The sequence below is a fragment of the Camelus dromedarius genome, chromosome 26 (assembly GCF_036321535.1).
Source record: "Camelus dromedarius isolate mCamDro1 chromosome 26, mCamDro1.pat, whole genome shotgun sequence".
Lineage (NCBI taxonomy): Eukaryota > Metazoa > Chordata > Mammalia > Artiodactyla > Camelidae > Camelus > Camelus dromedarius.
Window position 1 is genome coordinate 24021505 of NC_087461.1, and position 21430 is coordinate 24042934.

General features: G+C 40.9%; 1 protein-coding gene across 2 annotated transcripts in view; it reads right to left on the bottom strand.

Annotated features, from left to right (window-relative positions):
- Positions 1 to 21430, bottom strand: part of MPP7 (MAGUK p55 scaffold protein 7) — a 222594-nt gene that overhangs the window by 18697 nt on the left and 182467 nt on the right. For both annotated transcript variants that reach the window (XM_031444561.2, XM_064479543.1), the window contains one exon: positions 18951 to 19121. In XM_031444561.2, coding sequence (XP_031300421.1) covers positions 18951 to 19121 — 171 coding nt within the window. The remainder of the gene's footprint in view (positions 1 to 18950; positions 19122 to 21430) is intronic.

Here is a 21430-nt window from a genome sequence, read left to right on the forward strand (position 1 = left end):
AGCTATTTTGTTACTAAAGTATTAAACTCAGACTTTCCAGTGTGATTTCAATCTCTGATCCTTTCCGATCTCTCACGCAGGCACCTCTCCCATGCCTATTATCCAGAGGACCTCCTGTGTTTTTTCTCCTTCCCTTTCAATCTGACAGTCCTTCGTGTCTTCACATCCATGGGCCATAATCTCTCCCTGAAGGCTCTTGCACGCTGGCCTTTGATCACACTTGTGGAGGAAACTTCCCTAAGATGGGGCTCATGGCTCTTCCCCACATCCACGCGGGACTGCGGAAAAGCCACCCAAGCCCGGAGCAGCAGCACACACCGCCGTGCCCCCAGCTGTTACTCCGTTTTCCTTACCAGTTGCATTCCCCGGATCTCCAGATGGTCATCTCGGTCCTCCAACTCCTCTCTCCTCACACCTGGAGTTTCCGCTACTCTCGCACATCCATGTAATGAGACAGTTGCCGGAGGCTGTCCCTTTTCCCTCGGAAGCATCCTCAGATCTGCGCCTCACCACAGCTGCCCATGAGTTCAAGAGATGACCTTTTGTGCCTCCTCTGCTGGGTCAGCCTCCCCGCCTGCTCAGCCGCCAGCGTGGGCTTCTCAGAGCTGCTCTGACCTGTGCTCCCTTGCCTAACACTCTTGGAAACGTAGTTTCTAGTGGCTCTTTTGAACAGGACTCAAATCGTGATGTGGCTTAGAAAGCTCTGTGGCATCTGATCCCCAACTTTCCTCCTGCCTCAAGCTCCCCTTCACCCGAAGCCCCAGGTAATTCCGACACCTCCTTCAGGGCTCAGCTTGAGGAACTCTTCCTCAAGAGCATCTCTCCTGACCCTGTTTCTCATTTTCACGTTATCAGAGCATCCTGGACCTCTCCCTCCTGATACTCAAAAACCCTAAGTAAACAGCTGGGTCACGTGTTGCCCTCAATGTTACCGCTGCGTGAACTGACGGCTCGGGGCCACCGCCGCCACCGCAGGCTCAGCAGAAGACCTCGGCGACTTCAGAGAACAAAGTGCCACAAAGGCAGTTCTGCAGAGTCCCTTCCAGGAACGCTTCGGGGCCCATCGGCACCACCCCATCCTCTCTCCAGGCAGGTGCTCCCACGTCCTCTTAGAGGTTTCGCTTCCTGAATCTTAACCTCTCTCGCTTTCTTAGCTCCTTCCCACCATTACTTAAAATGAACGTTGTCTCCTACCTCAAAACAACAGGAAAACCAAAAACACTCAAGAACACTTGCCATAGCCCTATGCTCTCCTCCAGCGACTGCTCCCTCCCGTCTCCACCGAGCGGGTTGGGGTCACGGGTTGGGGTCACGGGCACCTCTTGTTCTTCCTCCACTGAGAACAGAATCAAACATGACCCTCTGCCAGGTCTGCCCAGGGGGCGTGCTGTGAGCTCTGCATCCCTCCTCTCTCCTCTCCATCCTTCCTGCTCCCACCAGGCACCGCACACTCTGGCTACACGGGACCCCCGCTTCCTGGGATGTGGCAGGTTCTTTTTTGTGCGGGCAGGTCCTCACCACACGCCGCTTGCTTTTGCAGAAACACTCCCGCCCTTTCCTCGCCTGCAAATTCACGCTTGTTGTTCGGAATTCATCCTGGATACGCCGTAGAGATTCTCTCCTGACATTTTACATTTGGGTTGGGGACCGAGCTCACATGTTCCCTGTCCTCCCACCGCAAAGGACCAGTCATACTCTGTCATCATTGTCCGTTTACTTGTCTTTATCCTCTAACAGACTTGAGCTCTGTGAACACAGATGTCATTGGCTTGGTCATCATCTGTTTTCCTAGCTGTCAATTTAAATTAGACTCAGTCATCATGCCGTTATGGAGGTAAAACTATTTGCCGAATGAACCAAAGGAGTGGGAGTTCCAGTGAAAAGCACCTGCAGCCAGAATGCCTGGGTCTGATGGTTAGGTGAAGTGCTCAAAGTCACTGAGAGAAACTGGCAGAGCTCACATTTGAACTTGGCTTTCCTGATCTTAAGATAAAGAGAAGCAGAGGGGAAGGTGATGAATTTGGCTGTGGAACAGTGAGTTTAAGGAGAAGAAGTCCATCTCCTAAACTCAGAGGCCAGGGCTGGGGTCTTCTTGCAGATGGAATCACATGGAGGTAAAACTGGAGACTATGAGACAAGGAGGGGGCAGCGATCAGCTTTCACTGGCGGTCTGTGAAGTGCCACGCCCTGCGCAGGGCTCGTGTGTTTTGTCTACCCCGATGGGACAAGCAACACTTTGAGTAAGTGCTAAAACTTACCCTTTTACAGATGATGCAAACTCAGTTACATAAGCTCTGAACCGCAGCAAACAAAACACGACACCAAAACTTTAAAGAGTGGGCCGCGGTCTGCGATGCCCCCTCTCCACTGAGGCCTGAAAGGAGAATGTGAATTTACGGTTCCTTCGGCGGGTCTCAGCTCTGGAGTGCTTCCCAGGGTGTGAGCTAATTTGCTGAGCGAAAGTCTAGCCTTTTTTTCTTTTTTCCTTTCTTCTTCTACCCCTGCCAAAAAACCACAGTACTTTATTTTAACTCTGGAGGGAAAAACTAGGTATGTTTGAATTAGTGGGGAAAAGTATGCTGTCTCTAATGTGTCACCCTTCAGTTTGGACTGTTTGCAGTGTCCACCGTCACGTCCCCTTACTCGCGAGCTGGCTTCACCGCACACTCGCGCGCTATGCCAAGAATGTGTGGTGGCAAACGATTTTATCTAAAAACTTCCCCTAGATTAGGTTCTCTGAAGTCATCATCTTCAAAGGTAGGACACTGTTCCAAAAAGGTTAAACTAGCGATATACTTTCAATCATGCTCACTACGAAACTGTGCGGCCGGCCAGTAAACAGCATTTTCCCTGCCAGGCCCTTGGATCAACTCTGCCCTCCACGCAGACCAAGTTCTAGAGTTTTTCCTCTTTGGATCTTGACCTCAAGGTCCCAACTGACATCCACACTCCTGTCCCCTTCTGTGGGGAGGCCTACGTTCACCTTTTCAGTTGGCTGGTTTGTATTTAGAATACGAGACCTATTTCCACCAGTCAGTTTAGGGGCGCACACGAGTCAGGTTGGTTCACCCGCCTCTGGCATGGGACAGATTCATTTCGTCTCCAGTACGTGAATTTTCATCACAACTGGTGAAATACATTTATACGGATGTATACAAATAGGCTACGCTGGTTTGTTTTCAGTTGTGCCTGTTAAAGCTGAAGAGAAGCAGGAAGACCGTCTAAATGGCACATGTTTATAATCACAGACAACAGGCTTTGGGAGGGGATGGCAGTGACACAAGCACGTCCTCCTGTGCGGCAGGCTTGCGTTCCACACCCCGTTACTAATCCTCAAAACATCCCTACGAGAAAGGTATGATTATCCTCGTCTTACAGATGAGAAAACTGAGACAATGAGAGGGTGAGGAATTCTCCTAAGATCGCACATCTGGAGCGCAGCTTAACTGTGATTCAGAAGCCTGTCCGTCTGCTTCAAGAGTCTGCGTTCTCTCCCTTCAATCTAGCATCTTATCAAAGCAGACAGAACACGAGCGCAGGTAGCCTGCTGCTCTGCTGTCTGTCTGTGGCCGTGATCCGTTACGTCTCCAAGCCTCTCACCCTGTTCCAAGCTGTCCCACACTTCAAACAGTGATGAAAAGCGGTGTATGTGGAAGGCAAGAGACTCTGGCTACAGAAAGTGGCAGAAGTCAAATCCGCTGATTTCAAAATGCATTCTGATCTCAAAAAACCCTGAGAAGTTGAAGCTCAGCTTAATGAAGATGAGAAGCGCACTGAGCCCGTGCAGCACGCACGCGGCAGGTCTGTTAGGACTCTTGACTCAGGGCTAAGGAAGATCAAACTGGATGATGATATCCGAGGAAAAACCAAAAAAGTGCATTAAAAAATCATTTTGGAATTTGCAAATTGGGAATTCAGACACTGCACTTAAGTGAATGTGCTTGCTAGCTTCGAAAGTAAAAGAATGTTCCTATTCAAAGCAGAAATGTAACTTTTTTTTATTATTATTTCATAAGAATTTAGGAAGTCACTTTGTGTGCAGATTCTGGGAAGAAAGAATAAAGGCCACGCACATCAATCCTCATTAGTCGAAACGCTTGTTAAACTTGTGTTTAAAAAGTGCCAGCTGGATAATTAAGATAATGAGAAAAGCCTATTACTTTTAATTACTTTTGTGCATTTAATTCGTTCCTGAGAGTAGGCCAGTGTGTCATGTGTGATTTGATTAAGAGCACATTCATTTCAGCCACAGGAATACAGCCCACTTAGGGGTTAATGAAGTGATGCTAGGAAAAGTTTCATTTAAAGCTTTACATTTAATAAACTATTCATATTAACTAAATGCAAAGATGCTTTTTAAAAAGAAAAAGAAAAAGAAAAAGATTTTGGAGGCTGGGGCTGAGATGGCAGAGTAGGAACACCCTGAACGCACCTCCTCCCGAGGGGCACACCAGAATCACAGCTATTTACAGAGCAGGTATGGATGAGAACGACCTGAAGGCTAGCAAAAAAAACCTTTCACAACTGAAGATATGAAGAAGGAGCCACAAGACGGGTAGGAGGGGTGGAGACAAGGTATAGTCCAGACCCATCCATACCGCTGGGTGGGAGACCCGCAAACACCACACCGCTGGGTGGGAGACCCGCAAACACCACACCCCTGGGTGGGAGACCCGCAAGCAGGGAGTAAGTATGACAGCAGAGGTCCTCCCTGTTCAGTGAGGGGTCTCAGCCCCTTATCAGGCTCCCCGGCCTGGGGTTCCTGCATCGGGAAGATGAGCCCCCAGAACTTCGGCGCTGAAGGCCAGCAGGGCTTACTTTCACGAGAGCCAGAGGCCTGTGGGACACAGAGACCCCACTCTTAAGGGCGCACGCAAAATCCCACATGCTCTGAGTCCTGGCATGGGGGCAGTAATCTGATAGGAGCCTGGGTCAGACTCACTTGCTGATCTTAGAGAGCCTTCTGGAGAGGGAGGAGGCACCCAGTCCCTGGGGACACAGATGCAGGCAGTAGACACTTCTGGGAGCTCATTCTACCACAATGACACAGGTGCTGGCAAGTGCCATCACCTTGGAGTCTTCCTCTAGCCCATCAGCATTGGGTGCTTTCCTGCCCAGCAGCAGGCCAGGACCAGCCCTAGGGCACCCTGGGGCCTGCAACCAGCCATGCTGGCATCTGGCTCTGCACAATGGTGGGCTGGGAGCCACCACATGAGGCAGGGCCCGGCAGCCAACTGGGCTGTGGACCAGCATGCCCATGGTGGTCAGCCCTACCACAACAGATGGGCCCACACAGCCCACACAGGGACTTCCCTAGAGCAGGTAGCCCCAATGACCAGAGAGGAGTGTGCTGCTGGGCCCCATGGGATGTTCCCATCATAAGGCCGCTTCTCCAAGATTGGGAAATGTAACTCACCTACTAATACACAGGAATAAACAGAGAGCAATGCAAAATGAGGAGACAGAGGTATATGCTCCAAATGAAGGAACAAAGACAAAACCTGAGAAGAACTAAGGGAAGTGGAGGTAAGCAATCTACCCGATAGGGAGTTCAAGGTCACAATCATAAAGAGGCTCAGCAAACGTGGGGAAAGAATGGATGAACATGGTGAGAAGTTAAAAAAAGATAAAATATAAGGAAGAAACAGCTGAAGAATACAATAACTGAGATAAAAAATACACTAGAAGGCTCAACAGTAGATTAGATGATACAGAGGAATAGGTATGTGAACTAGAAGACAGAGTAGTAGAAATCACACAAGCTGAACAGAGAAAAAGAAAAAAGAACTTTAAAAAATGAGAATGGTTTAAAAGACCTCTAGGACAACATCAAGTACTCACATTCACACGAAAGTGGTCTCAGAAAGAGAAGGGAGAAAGCTGCTAAGCACATATTTGAAGAAATAATAGCTGAGAACGTCCCTAACCTGGGGAAAGAAACAGACATTCAGGTCCAGGAAACACAGAGAGTCCCAAACAAGATGGACCCAGAGAGGTCCCACATCAACACATGATAATTAAAATGGCAAAAAGTTAAAGATAAAGAGAAAATCTTAAAAGCAGCAAGAGAGAAGAAATTCATTATGTACAAGGGAACTCCCATAAGACTATGAGCTGACTTTTCAGCAGAAACTTTGCAGGCCAGAATGGAGCGGCATGATATATTCAAAGTGATGAAAGGAAAAAATCTATAATCAAGGATCTCTGTCTTCAGATTTGAAGGCACAGTAAGGAGATTTACAGAGAAGCAAAGGCCAAAAGAGTTCAGCACCGCGGTGCCAACTTTACGAGGAATGTTAGAAAGGCTTCTCTAAGCAGGAAAAAAAAAAAAAGGAAAAAGGAAAACTTTATTGGTAAAGGCAAGCGAACAGTAAAGGTGGTATAGATCAACCACTTATGAAGCTAGCAGAAAGATTAAAAGATAAAGCAGTAAAATCATCTTTATGCACAGTAAGTAGTTAGGGGACACACAAAAGATGTGAAATATGATGTCAAAAACATTAAACATGGGAGGGGGAATAAAATGCAGAGTTGTTATGATGCATTCAGATTCAAGATCAGCAATTTAAAATAATCATGTGTGTGCATATATATATGTATGTGTGTGTGTGTATGTATATATGTATATATGATTATAAATGAACCTCATGGTAACCACAAGTCAAAAATGTATAATAGATACACACAAACAAGAGAAAAATCCAAACATACACTAAAGATAGTCATCAAATCAAAAGGGAAGAGAACAAAAGAAGAAAAAAATGCTTTTAAACAAGCACTGTAACAAGAAACAAAGAAAGGTGTTACATAATGATAAAGGGGTCACTCCAACAAGAAGGTATAACAATTGAAAATATATATGCACCCAACATAGGAGCACTTAAATACATAAAATACTAACAGACGTAAGGGAGAAACTGACAGTAACAGAATAATAATAAGGGACCTTAAAACCCATCTAACATTAATGGACAGATTACTCAGGCCGAAAATCAATAAAGAAACAGTGGCCTTAAATGACACCTAAGACCAGATGGATTTAACAGATACACAGAAAACATTCCATCCAAAAGCAGAACATTCCTTTCAAGTGCAAATGGAACATCCTCCAGGACAGATCATATACTAGGCCACAAAACAAGTGTCAGTAAATGTAAGAAGACTGAAATTATGTCAAGTATATTTTCCAAACACTAGACTAGAAATCAACTACAAAGAAAAACTTTTGTCACTTTTATTCAACATAGTATTGGAAGTCCTAACCAATAGTCCATAGCAATCAGACAAGAAATAAAATGAATCCAAATTGGAAAGGAAGAAGTCAGACTGTCGCTATTTGCAGATGACATGACCCTATTCATAGGAAATCCTAAAGATACCACCAAAAACCTACTAGAATCCATCAGTGAATTTGGTAAAGTTGTAGAATATAAAATCAACATACAAAAAATCTGTTGCATTTCACAATAAACCTTGTAGAAGAAAATATAGGCAAAACATTATCTGACATACATCTCAAAAATATTCTCCTAGGGTAGACTACCCAAGCAATAGAAATAAAAGCAAGAATAAACTAATGGGACCTAATTAAATTTACAGGCTTCTGCACAGCAAAGGAAACCATAAGTAAAACAAAATGACACCTACGGAATGGGAGAAAATTTTTGCAAATGAAACCAACAAAGGCTTGATCTCCAGAATGTATAAGCAGCTCATATGACTTACTAAGAAAAAAACAAACAACCCAATCCAAAAATGGGCAGAAGACCTAAACAAGCAATTCTCCAAGGAAGACATACAAATGATCAATAGGCACATGAAAAAATGCTCAATATCACTAATTATCAGAGAAATGCAAATCAAAACTACAATGAGGTATCACCTCACACCAGTCAGAATGGCCATCATTCAAAAGTCCACAAATGACAAATGCTGGAGAGGCTGTGGAGAAAACGGAATCCTCCTTCACTGCTGGTGGGAATGCAGTTTGGTGCAGCCACTGTGGAAAACAGTGTGGAGATTCCTCAAAAGACTAGGAATAGACTTACTATATGACCAAGTCATCCTGCTCCTGGGCTTATATCCAGGAGGAACCCTACTTCAAAATGACACCTGCACCCCAATGTTCACAGCAGCACTATTTACAATAGCCAAGACATGGAGACAGCCTAAATGTCCATCAACGGATAACTGGATAAAGAAGAAGTGGTATATTTATACAATGGAATACTACTCAGCCATAAAAAACGACAACATAACACCATTTGCAGCAACATGGATGTTCCTGGAGAATGTCATTCTAAGTGAAGTAAGCCAGAAAAAAAAAAAAAAAATACCGTATGAGATCATTCATATGTGGAATCTTAAAAAACAAATAAACCAAAAAAAAAAAAAAACCATAAAATACAAAACAGAAACAGACTCATAGACATAGAATACAAACTTGTGGTTGCTGGGGGACAGACTGGGATTTCAAAATGTAGAACAGAAAAACAAGATTGTACTGTATAGCACAGGGAAATATATATAAGATCTTTTGGTAGCTCACAGAGAAAAATATCTGACAATGAATGAATGTATCTATATTCATGTATAACTGAAAAACTGTGCTCTACACACTGGAATTTGAAACAACATTGTAAAATGACTATAACTCAATTAAAAAAATGTTAAAAAGAAATCTGTTGCATTTCTATACACTAATGAAAACCTACCAGAAAGAGAAATTAAGAAAACTGTCCCATTTAACATCACATCAAAAAGAATAAAACACCCAGGAATAAACCTACCTAAGGAGGTAAAAGATTAGTTCTTACAAAACTATAAGGCAATGATTAAAGAATTAGAGACAACACAAACAGAAAAATTAACTGTATTCATGGATCGGTAAAGTTTGTACTGTTAAAATGACCATATTACCCAAGGCAATCTACAGATTCAATGCAATCTCTGTCACAATTATACTACTGGCATTTTTTACAGAGGTAGAACAAAGAATTCTAAAATGTGTATGGAAACACAGAAGACCCCGTGTAGCCAGATTAACCTTGAGAAAAAGCAAAGCTGGAAGTATCACGCTCCCTGATTTCAAACTATACTACAGACTTTCAGAAATCAAAACAGGACGGTACTAGCACAAAAACAGACACACACATCAGTGAACAGACAGAAAGCCCCAGAGTAAGCCCCTGCAGATATGGTCAATTAATCTGTAACAAAGGAGGCAAGAATATACAATGGGAAAGAGACAGCCTCTTCAATGAATGGTGTTGGTAAAATGGGACCACTACATGCCAAAGACTCAAGCTGGATTACTTTCTCACATCATGCACAATAATAAATTCAAAATGGATTAAAGACTTAAATGTAAGACCTGAAACCATACAACTTCTAGAAGAAACACAAACAGTATGCTCTTTGACACTGGTCTTCACAACGTATTTCTTTTTTGGATATGTCTCCTCAGGCAACAGAAACAAAAGCAAAAATAAACAAAGGGAACTACAGCAACTAAAAAGCTTTTACACAGTGAAGGAAAGTATCAACAAGATGAAAAGACACTGAATGGGAAAAGATATGTGCAAATGATATATCTAATAAGAAGTTAATATCCCAAATATACAAAGAACTTATACAACATCTAAAAAACAACCTGATTAAAAATGCGCAGAGGACCTGAATAGACATTTTTTCCAAAGAAGACATACAGATGGCCAACAGATACATGAAAAGATGATTAACATCACTAATCATCAAGCAACTACAAATCAAAACCACAAGATACCATGTCACACCAGTCAGAATGGCTGTCAGCAAAGAGACCAAAGAGATAGCAAATAACAATTGTTGGGGAGGATGTGGAGAAAAGGGAATCCTTGTACAATGTTGATGGAATTGTAAATTGGCACAGCTACTACGGAAAACGGTGTGGAGTTTCCTTAAAAAATTAAAAATAGAACTAACATACGATCCAGCAATTCCAGTTCTGGATATTTTCCCAAAGATAATAAAATACTGATTGAAGAAGATATATGCACACCTAAGTTCACTGCAGCCTTATTTCCAATAGCCAAGATATGGAAGCAACCTGTGTCCACTAACAGATGAACAGGTAACGAAGATGTGGTACTTACGTACAACGGAGTAGTACTCAGCCATAATAAAGAATGAAACCTTGCCATTGGCTACATACATGGACCTAGAGGGTTTTGTGAGAAAGTGAAATAAGTCAGATGGACAAAGACATCCTGTGTATAATTTCACTTCATGTGGAGTCTAAAACTCGAAACAAGTGAACAAACCCAGCAAAACAGAAACAGACTCAAAGACACAGAGTACAAACTGGTGGTTGCCAGAGGGAAGAGGGCTGCATGGGTAAGTGAAGTAGGTGAGGGAGACTGAGGTAAAAAAAAATTTCAGTTATAAAATAAATAAGTCATGGAGGTATAATGTACAGCATGGGAAATATAGTCAATAATATCATAATAACTTTTAAGTGATAGATGGTAAGTGGACTTATCTTGGTGATCATTTTCAAATGAAAAATATGGAACCAAAAGATTAATTTATAATTGTAAGATTTTTAAAAGCTCTATATGTAAATTCTCAGCCCTTATTTACATAGGAGAATTAAGACATACATGACAACTTTGACCCAAATGACCCCAAAGTCTGTTGAAATTACTGACTCATCCATGTAATCACGAGAGGTTGAGTTTTTTTCATTGTTCTCTTTTCAGATTTTCTTTTTTTATGCCACAAATATGTGTAAGCGTTTATGATTGCAACAAATGTTTATGTGTAGAGAACAAGGATTTGCATTAGAATGCAAGCACAATATCTTTTCAAAGTCAATTCATAGTTAGTTGACGCATAAAAGTTTTTCATTCTGTAAACATGGCCCCTAAAAGATCTACTTTCTGAATCTAAACAGACAAGTGCAACTGAAGCATTGAGGCAATAAAACCAGTGCCTCCAGTAGCATTCTGAAACTGTTAAGTACACCAAACAAATGCTTTAAAATATTGGTATGGTATTCTTACACTAAACAGACAAACAAACAAGAACCAGCCATGTTCTACAACATTGTACTTTAAAGCATCAAACATGAACTTATTTATGTGTTAGCACAGATCTGGAGTTAATGGATAATTATTTGCTAGAACAATAATGTATTACTATTATGAAAGTAATGTTGAAATCGATGAAATGTGAATTTTTTTAAAAAATGACACTCATGTAGCCCTACAAAGAATGAGCATAAAGTAATATCCACTTGTAAATGTCCAGCACAGAATTTAGTTGTAGTTTTTCTTGAGGCTGATGAGCATCAAATTTAATTTCAGAATATAAGTATCGGTGGGTGGTACCTTCCACAGAAAAGGTCAATAAAGATTATAGTGTCAATCTATTAGGAAATAAACTTCTCAGAAAGAGATACAGATTGGTGGGGATTAGCCCAACTAGTTTTAACACACTATATATTCCAGTAACAGTCACAGTGTCTTAATGAGAAAATCGATTTTTATTTATGTCTAATATTAAATTATATATTGGGAAGAAATCTGCTGTTCTGACCAAGTACTATTCACCACTGCTATTGATCTTTGAACATGTTGGCACAAACATAAAAATGGCACATTATGTGAAAAGCTCTTGTCACAGAAGCAGCTTTTTTTTGTTTTTTAGTTTTTATAGAAATTATTATGTATTTCTTTTTTCCTGATAATGTTTTATTATATTTGCCAGTTTTCCCTTAAGACAGATTCATTATATTTACTCCTTCTCCCTCATAACTAATGAACACTTCCATTAAATTTTTAAATTGAAGTATATAGTCAGTTACAATGTGTCAATTTCTGGTGTGCAGCATAATGTCCCAGTCATGCATGTATATCCATATATTCATTTTTATATTCTTTTTCATTAAAGGTTATTACAAGATATTGTATATAGTTCCCTGTGCTATACAGAAGAAATTTGTTTTTTTTTAAATCTATTTTTATATATAGTAGCTAACATTTGCAAATCTCAAACTCCCAAATGTATCCCTTCCCACTCCCTTTCCCGGGTAACCATAAGGTTGTTTACTATGTCTGCAACTGTTTCTGTTTTGTAGATGAGTTCATTACTCTTCTCTTTCTTCTTTTTTTAGAAGCAGCTTTTAATATGTGTTTACCCTCAGTGTACCTGCACTGCTTAACATGACAATTCTTCCTCATTTCCTCCCCACAACCAGACATTTTATGGTATTGGCCAGACTCGCTCCTCTTACTCTCCAGTGAAAAGTACCAGAATCGCTGGAGACTACAAATGTATCTAACCTGCTTTTGTGACCTGAAAAAGACCCCACTTACTCACTTGATTTACTGCAAGACAAATCAAACAGAATCTCTAGGTATCCCTTGGATCAGACACGTTATAAAAAGTCTATTTATCATACTGCAGCATAAAATAAAAATAATTATGCTATTATATTTGACTCGTGATCTTATAATGATCGCATTAGTGGGTGGCTGGATTTCTGCGTTGTAGAGTGACAAATCGGTTAATAAAACTCAATTTCAAGTCCCCTTGGAATCAAACTACATAGAAACTATAGCAACTTAGCAGTTCATAACAAGCCCTGACAGAGCTTATGATTTTCTTTCCCCTGTTGCTTTCATAATGGAAGAAAAAAATGCAATTAATGAAGCATCAATCTTTATGCTGATGTCAGCAGAGGGGGGAGAGGAAGAAAAGAAAAAGGAAGTGGGGAGCTTGTTGAAAGAGCACCGTTTTCCCCGAAGCGTCCACCTACAGCAGACTTGAGAGTGATTTAAGTACTTATCTCAGCCCTAACTCAGGGTATGACAAGGATGCAAGAAAATTAAAAGGCAAAATAATATAGTAACCTATAATGAAGAAGAACATGAAAACGAATGTATGTATGTATGTGGATGACTGAAGCATAATGCTATACACCAGAAGTTGATACAACATTGTAAACTGACTATACTTAAAAAAAAAAAGGCAAAATAAAAACCATCCTTGAGTCTTCCATAGCTAAGCAGAAGAGAGCACGGATAACTTCCTTAACTTCACAGTCTGTTCAAAATGGAACTTGAGGGGAGGGTATAGGTCAGTGGTAGAGCACATGCTTAGCATGCACAAGGTCCTGGGTTCAATCTCCAGTACCTCTGATAAATCAGTCAGTAAACCTGATTACCTCCCCCTGCACCGCCCCCCCAGAAAAAAATTGCAACTTTTTCCATGAGGCTACGGGCTACCATGATCTCCGATTCAAAACACCCAAGTCTGCTGATGCTGCTCTGCTTTTACTTCCTTCTGTGCCATTTATCACCCTCTAAAAGCAATTCAATTGACTCTATTATTTACTACTAATTTATTATGAATATATATTTATTGTCTGTGTCCTTCCACTAGAATGAGGGGGAAAAAATGTTGGTGATGTTCAATAACAAGCTCACGTGCCTACAACAGTGCCTGGTGCAGTCAGGGCACCGTACAAATCCACTGCACGAACATAACTATGATTTGTGCCCAGAAGTTAAGCCAGAGTGCAAACATTCGAGATAGACCAACAGCATAAAGAGGCAACGGTGATTCTAATGCAGATCGTATTTACCTCTTCAGTACAGGACTGTCATGTGAAATCCATCACACAATCACAGATTCAATTATGACTTCTGGGTTGACAGTTGTCTACACAAAATCTTCCAGAGCAGACTGACTCCTCCAAACCTTCGATCCAAGTTCAACAAATGCTATGGGAATCCTGATCGACATCAAACATTCATGTTTAGCTTTGAGTGCTTACTTTCCTCTCTGCTTTATGGGGGACACTTTTTGTTCTGTCATAGTTTTATGGAGAAATGGCGACAGTCTTATAAATGCCGACTGATTCGAACTCCTTCCACAAAGCAGTCTTCAGGCAACCTTTAAGGCTCAGCACAAAGGCGGGCAGAACAGGAGTTAATGTTCAAGCTGGGAGCGTGAAATATACAAGATTTACTGTCTGTTTCCTCTTGCGCCTCCTAACCCGACAGGACACGTCCCAAACTGTCTGACTATCCACAAGATGGATTTCTGCCTTTTATTGGCTTAAGCTGTGAAAAGTGTGCTAGTAGCTTTTTAACACCAAGGGTTTCTTCCTGCTCCTTACCCGACACACACACACATAGTATCTGGCTTTATTACTTTAAGTTTTAAAAAGTCATGTTTTGCTAAAGATGAAACTTATGTAGAAAAATGTACTGAATGCCTGACATTTGGTATGTTTTCCTTTTTCTTTTTTTAAACAAACTCCTCCACTGTCATGTTTTTATCATGTTAACAAAACTGGCTAATTTTAACTTCTTGAACATTAACTCCGAGAATTAAAATCACCCAATATTACGGTAAAAAGTAGGGAAAATAATCCTCAGTAGCTCCTTAACGACATGTTATCTAACAGTTTCAAGGCAAAACCATGATTCCTAATGGCTCTGAGAAACAGATGAGGCGAGAGGAGGACCACAGTGCTTACACTCTCCCCGTCTTCTGCCCATGGTACTGCAGCCAAGAACTGTTTTCTAAATATCTCATTTTTGTAATCATGAAGTCAACGGCCAGTGCAGGAGCAATGGGAATTTCCAAACTCTGAGTCCACTGCTCGATGACCTCATTTAGATGATAAACTGCAGAATAATCTAATTTAACTTAATAAGAGTTTTGAACACTGTGCTTCGCAATCAGCAGAGGCCGCCTCACATTTGAACATTTCATCTTTCTCTTGTTCGTATTTTTAGTTAAAACATAAGAATTACATTTTATGAAAAGCTTAGTAGGACCAGGAGTCAAGCTAAGTCTCTGCAAATATCTCACTCAACCCTCGAACAAACCTAGAAGGCAGGTGATCTCATTAGCCTTGCTTTTTAGATGAAGAAACTGAAGCCTGAAGCCAGGGGAAATTGGAAAAACTGAAGCAGGTGTCACCCAGCTACTGAATGCAGAACTGGACTGGAACACAGCAGCCTGTCCCACTTTAGAAGGGTGAATTCATTAAGAAAACATAATACTCCTAACTACACATCCACCTAGCAACAGACCTTCTAAATACACTCAGCAAAAGTGGACTGATGTGGAGGGAGAAACAGACAAATCCATAGTTATGGAGAACGAACACTCCTCTCCCAACAATTAGCACAAGCAGACAAACAGGAGACCACAGGAGATCTGAATAAATGATCAACCAACTTAAATAATGTGTACAAAACACTCTGTCCAACAACAGGACACGTTCTTTTTAAGCGCACGCAAAACATGCAACACAGACCATATTCTGGGCCAAAAAAAAAAATTGACAGATTTAAAATAACTGAAATCATACAAAGCATATTCTCTGACAATAATGCAATTAAATAAGAGATCAACAACCAAAAGATAATCTGGATAATCTCCAAATATTTTTAAATTAAATAACAGGTTTCTAAACAACTCTTTGATCAAAAAAGTCACAAAGGAAATTTGAAAATATTCTGAATACATTATAAAAACACAATAGATCAAAATTCACAAGATACAGTGCTTCGAGGGAAATTTTAACTTATGCTATTAATACTTTGTTAAAAAGGGTTTCAGCTCAATGATCTAAGATTCAACTTGAAACTAGAATAAGGAAATACTAGATAAGAAATCAATGAAATTGTGAAAAGAAAAATTTAAAAAAATTTAAATGTAAAGTTAGTGTTATGAAAGATCAATAAATTGGACAAAGCACTAAGACAGAAAGATTCTAAGAATGACCCCCCCACCTCCTGTTTTTAACACCCTTGTGTAATTCCCTCTCCTTGATTGTGAGCAAAACCTGTGATGCTTTGTCACAGGTGATGGGTTGTCACTTCTGTGACACGTTACATAGACTGTGACTTCCATCTTATTAGCAGACTCTCCGTTAACCTTCTCAGTTTACACACTTGGACAAAGCAGCTACCACGCCGCAGATGCTCACACGACAAGGAATTGAAGGTGGCCGATGAATTCTGCCAACACGTGGTTTTAGGAGTAGACCCATCATCAGTCTAACATTCAGCTGTGACACTCACCTCTGGCCAAAATGACTGCAGCCTTGGGAGAGACCCTGAAGCCGAGGACTGGCTAAGTCATGCCCAAGCTCCCCAGTTCTGACCCACAGAAACTTTTCTATAATACACTTTTTGCTGTTTTAAAGTCACTACGTGTGTCGTAACTTATTATGGGGTGATAGATAATTGATGTAAAATTAAGAAAAAATTACCAATATTATGAATAAACGTGAGGAAGTTACCATAGGTCATTACTGAGAGTTACGCGGTACTAAGAGAATATTATGAACAACTTTATGCTTATATAATTGGCACCTCAGGTGAAATGGACAGATTCTTTCAGACATAAACTTTCCAAACTTCACTCAAGAAGATCCCCTCAACAGTCTGTGTGTGCGTGTAAAGACAGAGGTGCACTCTCTCTTGCATGTCTGCTCACCTTTCTTCCCTCCTCCCTATCTCCACTCTCTCTTTTTTAAAATAAATTAAATTTGTAGCTAAAAATCTCTCCCAAACAATGGCTCCAAGTCCAGGTATGTTTTCACTGGGGAATGTTACCAAACATTCAAAAAGAAAAGTCACACTAATTCTACACAAACTCTCCAGAAAAATGAAAGGAAGAAACAGTTCCCAACATGTTTTATGAACACAGCACTACGCTGATATGAAAGCAGACAAATAACATCTTGAGAAAACTGCAGGCCAGCAAACTGAACCTAGTACCACGCAAAAGGCACCATGACTTAGTGGATTTTCTGCTGCGGACAGCAAAACTCATTCAACCTTCAATAAAATCAATGCAGGTCAGCAATTCAATACATCAAGTAACAAAAACCATAAAATCATCTCAATTGATGCAGAAAAAACCATTTGACAAAATTTAACTTCAATTCCTGATAAATACTCTTAGCAAATTAATAATAGAAGGGACTTTTCTTAACCTGGTAAAGTGCATCTATTAAAAAAAAAACCCCTATAGCGAATATCGTACTTCCTGGTGAAAACTGAATGCCTTCTCCCCATGATGGAGGACTGAGCAAAGATGTTTGTTCTCACCAGCCCCATTCACCACATCCTGGGGAGCCTACAGTAAGGAGAGAATATAATAAGAAAAAAAAAAAACTCCTAGAAAGAAGGAACAAAATTGTCTCTTTTCACAGAAAACAGGATTATCTACTCCTGAAAAACTTCAAGGAATCTACAAAAAAGATACTAGGAATTCCCTTCAGGGATAAAGAAGGACACCTGGATACAGCACCATTGAACACAATTCCATGATTAACTCTAACTGCAGGAAGCCAAGCTTTCCCCCAACCTCTTCTCCTCTGGGAGATTTTAGGGAGTGGCTGCTGCTTTCCCATAACCACAAACTATCTTTAGTTGCTCCTATGATTTATTTTTATTCTTCCCTGGATTACCATTCAGACTCACAGCTTATCCCCATCTATCTCCCCTTCCTCACCCCCAAGAAAAAGGTTTTTATTGTTAGCACCTACATGAAAGGAAAAAGGCAACATTTACCCTACCTTCCTCTTTCAATTAGATCCCCTAGGAAAAACCAAAAGGTACACAGTCGGAATAGTAACTCCCGGACTATACAGAGTCATCTAGATTTACGGGGACACAGAAAACCCCACTGACTTTGCTCCTTCATCACAAAGAGTCTCTCTCCTCGGGTCAGGAGCAGCCTCTGCGTGAAGAGCAGAGGCTGCAACAGGGATGGGAGAGATTCTGCAGGGACAGCTGTTGCTGAGGGACACTGGACGTCGGGGAGGAGCAGGCGGTCCAAGGACCCCGAGGGCGAGACAAGAGGATTTAGAACTGGAGAGTGTTTGAACTCTCAGTGCCCAGCTCTACAGGGAGTGGACGCTGGGGCATTTATAAGCTCTACAGTAAATGTAAGAACCCGCGGAGAATATCCTTCCAGGTGGGGCTCAGTATACACAGATTAGAAGAAGTGGACATTGTCCATAAAGGAAACGTGAATATGTATTTCTAAATACTGCCAACAGTGGGACTATCTGACGATGTTAATGATGACCTCCGGGGCCACCGGAGAAACGGCATCACTTCCTGTTGGTCACCTACCATCTGTTAAGAACAAGGGCTGTAACCTTGCAAAGGACTCCATCTTTGTGGGAGGGGTGATTCTTCAGCTTTCCCATCTACTCCCAACCCCAGAACTATCATTTCAGTTCATAAAGGAACAGCCAACAAGTGATACAGACTAGGCTCCTTGGTTCCAGTGTTTCCCCCAAATCACTGGTTTTGATCCTTAGAGCTTATATGCCTGTCACGCTATTTTTAAAGAAACACAAACAAAAGTGGGGTGGGGGAACACGGAGGTTGCGACTGCTCCTGTCTTCAGGGTCGGACAAGGTATCTACGAGAACGTTAATGCAAATCAAACCAAGGTTTATGGAAACCCCCACGTACATTTACTTTAAGCAGTTTTGCTGACTCTCCAGCTTTAAATATCCTAGGACTCTAAGTTAAATGTCCTTGAACTTCACTGAGGGTCTAAATGCTACAGGAAGCTCATATCATGGCTGCAGCCTCAAAATGAATTGAAAGACACTTGCGTGATATTACAAAATATTCATTTCTACTTGGTTGCCCTGATATGCTTAATACACTGGGACAGTGTCTGCTATCCCCTCTCCTACACAGGGTCCACTAGAATGCCGATACCATCGGCACAGGTATCTTAAAAGTCTCCTCAGCGTCACCTGAGTACAAAAAAAGACTAAAGATTTCATTTCAGAGGCCAAAGGTATTCAAGATGCAATTTTTTTTTTTAGCTTGAAGACTTCCAGCATCATGCTCTCTGAAGTTAAATTCTTCCTGTCCCACTTCCTCAGCGTCGCACACAGGACGATCACTTACCAACCAAGACAACAAGTCTGTATTTCTCATGCGTCTGTCGCCGATAGGGGGTCACTTCCTCGTAAGTGGGCACGTCAGCTGTATCATACTGGTCACTCTTCTTGCATTCATACATGGATTTATTCGTTTTCTTATCTTTTCGACTAAGACGGAAACTTCTCCTAAAACCAACTGCAAAAAACAAAAACAGATTATTTTTAGCACTAACAACTAAAACAAGAAATCCCCCAAAATGCAAACACCCTCAAAGTTGGGCTGGATTTTATTCACCATAATTATCATTACAAGTACACTTAATAATAAAAGGAAAACAGATACTCCACATTTTCATTAAAACAACTAATAAGAGAATTGTCTAACATTTAATTACAGTTTTCAGAAATCAGTCAGTAAAGCAACGATGTTATAAAACAAACAAACAAAAAAACAATAAAAAATAAGAGGCCAGAAATCATAAAGAAAAATTAAGGACTGATTGATGAACATATTTGATAAGCAAAAGTTTAAAAGCACTGTTAAAGGTACATTTTAAATATAAATGATGAATTCTTCCATTCATAAATACTAGAATGTTTTATACTATATTCTAAGCACAGCCTAACAACATACCTGTGGCAAAGACATCATCTTTCGTTAAAAAGAAAACTAAAGTTAGGGAGAGTGGCCTGTGCATGGATGAGGCTGCCAGAGCCAGCCTGTCACTGAGAGCAAGGAGCTCAGCCGTTACGCGTCTCTGGCGTGTGAAGTCAGTGAGGTCCTGAGGTCCTTTTTCTCCTATGGAAACTGTATGCTTTTGTAACTTGAAGCCGACTAAAAACTGGAAATAAGTTCCAGAGCCTCAATTGCATATGTTTTTCAATAGGTCATATGATCTTTTACTAAAATAGCTTTTCAAGTAATTAAATAAATTTCCTGTCTGCTTAAGGAGCTCCCTCTGGCTTAGCGCCATCAGTTACAATGTTGGCTTAGAAAAGCGAAGGCGGAAGTTCCTTTCCTCAGACAACTGTTTCATTCTGCTTGCTGTTCATACTGCTGCATCATTCTGGTTTTTTCTTTTCTAGAATACTGATGTTCGCCGTATACACCACACCATTCAAGAAGTCTCGACCTAGCCAACCTTTATATGCTCTCATAACCCAGACTTGAAGGGAAAGGAAACTGCCTGCTTATCAAAACATAATATATATTCTATATCAGCTCCACAGCGCAGAACAAAATGCAAGCACATTTTGAAAGCTATAAAAATATTCTCTTTTAAAAGAATATGGATCAAATTTGAGAAGAGTAAAACATTTTAATAAAGATATTTTATGATAAAATGCAGCAATGTAATAACTGATCTGTGTGCATTTTAGGAAACAAAGGAAAATAATTATTACTATTGGATTTAAAAAATGAGTAATATTCAAAATAAAGGCAATATTACAAAATAATTATCATTAACTATGTAGTTACAGCACTTACCTTACAGATTCACAGTGTAATAAAAATCAATCAAGAAATTAAGAATGGAGTGATAAAAGTTCATCTGTAACATACCCTGTGGCCCAGCAAGAGTCGTTATGGTTTTGAGGAGACACTCAGGTTATTTGAGGGAAAAGATTTACAAAGAATTTGAAACAATTGCTCTAAAGCTCTCTTATCAAAGGCAAAAGGGAACAAGATAAACGATGAAACATCATTATGTTACACAAAAGGATGAGATTCGAGGGAAGAAAAAGGGGAAGTGTGCCCACTTGGTCCTAGGATGAAAGAAACATACATAAATTCTAAAACCTCACCTGCTGAGAAAAGTCCAACGTCTACGTCAAGGGTCAGAGGACAAGGTGTAATTATTTTTTGTTTCTGTTTCCTAGGATATTGGGACAGACTCTGGGGAACCTGGAAAAGGACCCATCATACCTCTGAGACCTCCCAACACCACACCAGAGGCTGCGGAGTCTCACAACCGCTCCCGATGCTTAAGTGCTTCTCAGACCATCATCTCTTCCTGATTTGCAGAAATGAAGGACGCCATCCCAGCTCCTGCCCCTCACCCCCCCACAACAAACACCTGCGACCACTGGCCCGAACTGGAATCCAGTACACGCTGGCTTCCGGTTTGACACAGAAGTCATACATTAGCTCTTCTAACTTTGCTCTGCTGGCATTTCCGTGTTCTAATTTTGAGTTCCCACAGATCTTGCAGGGTGAGCAGATAGAACGAGAAAGTTCTTCACAAGCACTCCTCGTGCGGAGGGAGGGCCTTCCTCAAGTCACTGCAAGTACTTGGTGCAGAAACAGACCTGGGACATCAACGCCTCATCCACAGTGAAGACCTGACAAATTCCCGACCCACGGATCCCAGCTAAATCCTGCATTTCAGTGCAGGTGCTTCCCTAGGGGCATCTTCACAATTAACTGAAGTTTCCCTTTCAACAGAAAGGATAATAAGACAGAGGGGGTAGGGGAGAGGGTGATCGGACTTCTACCCTGAGAGT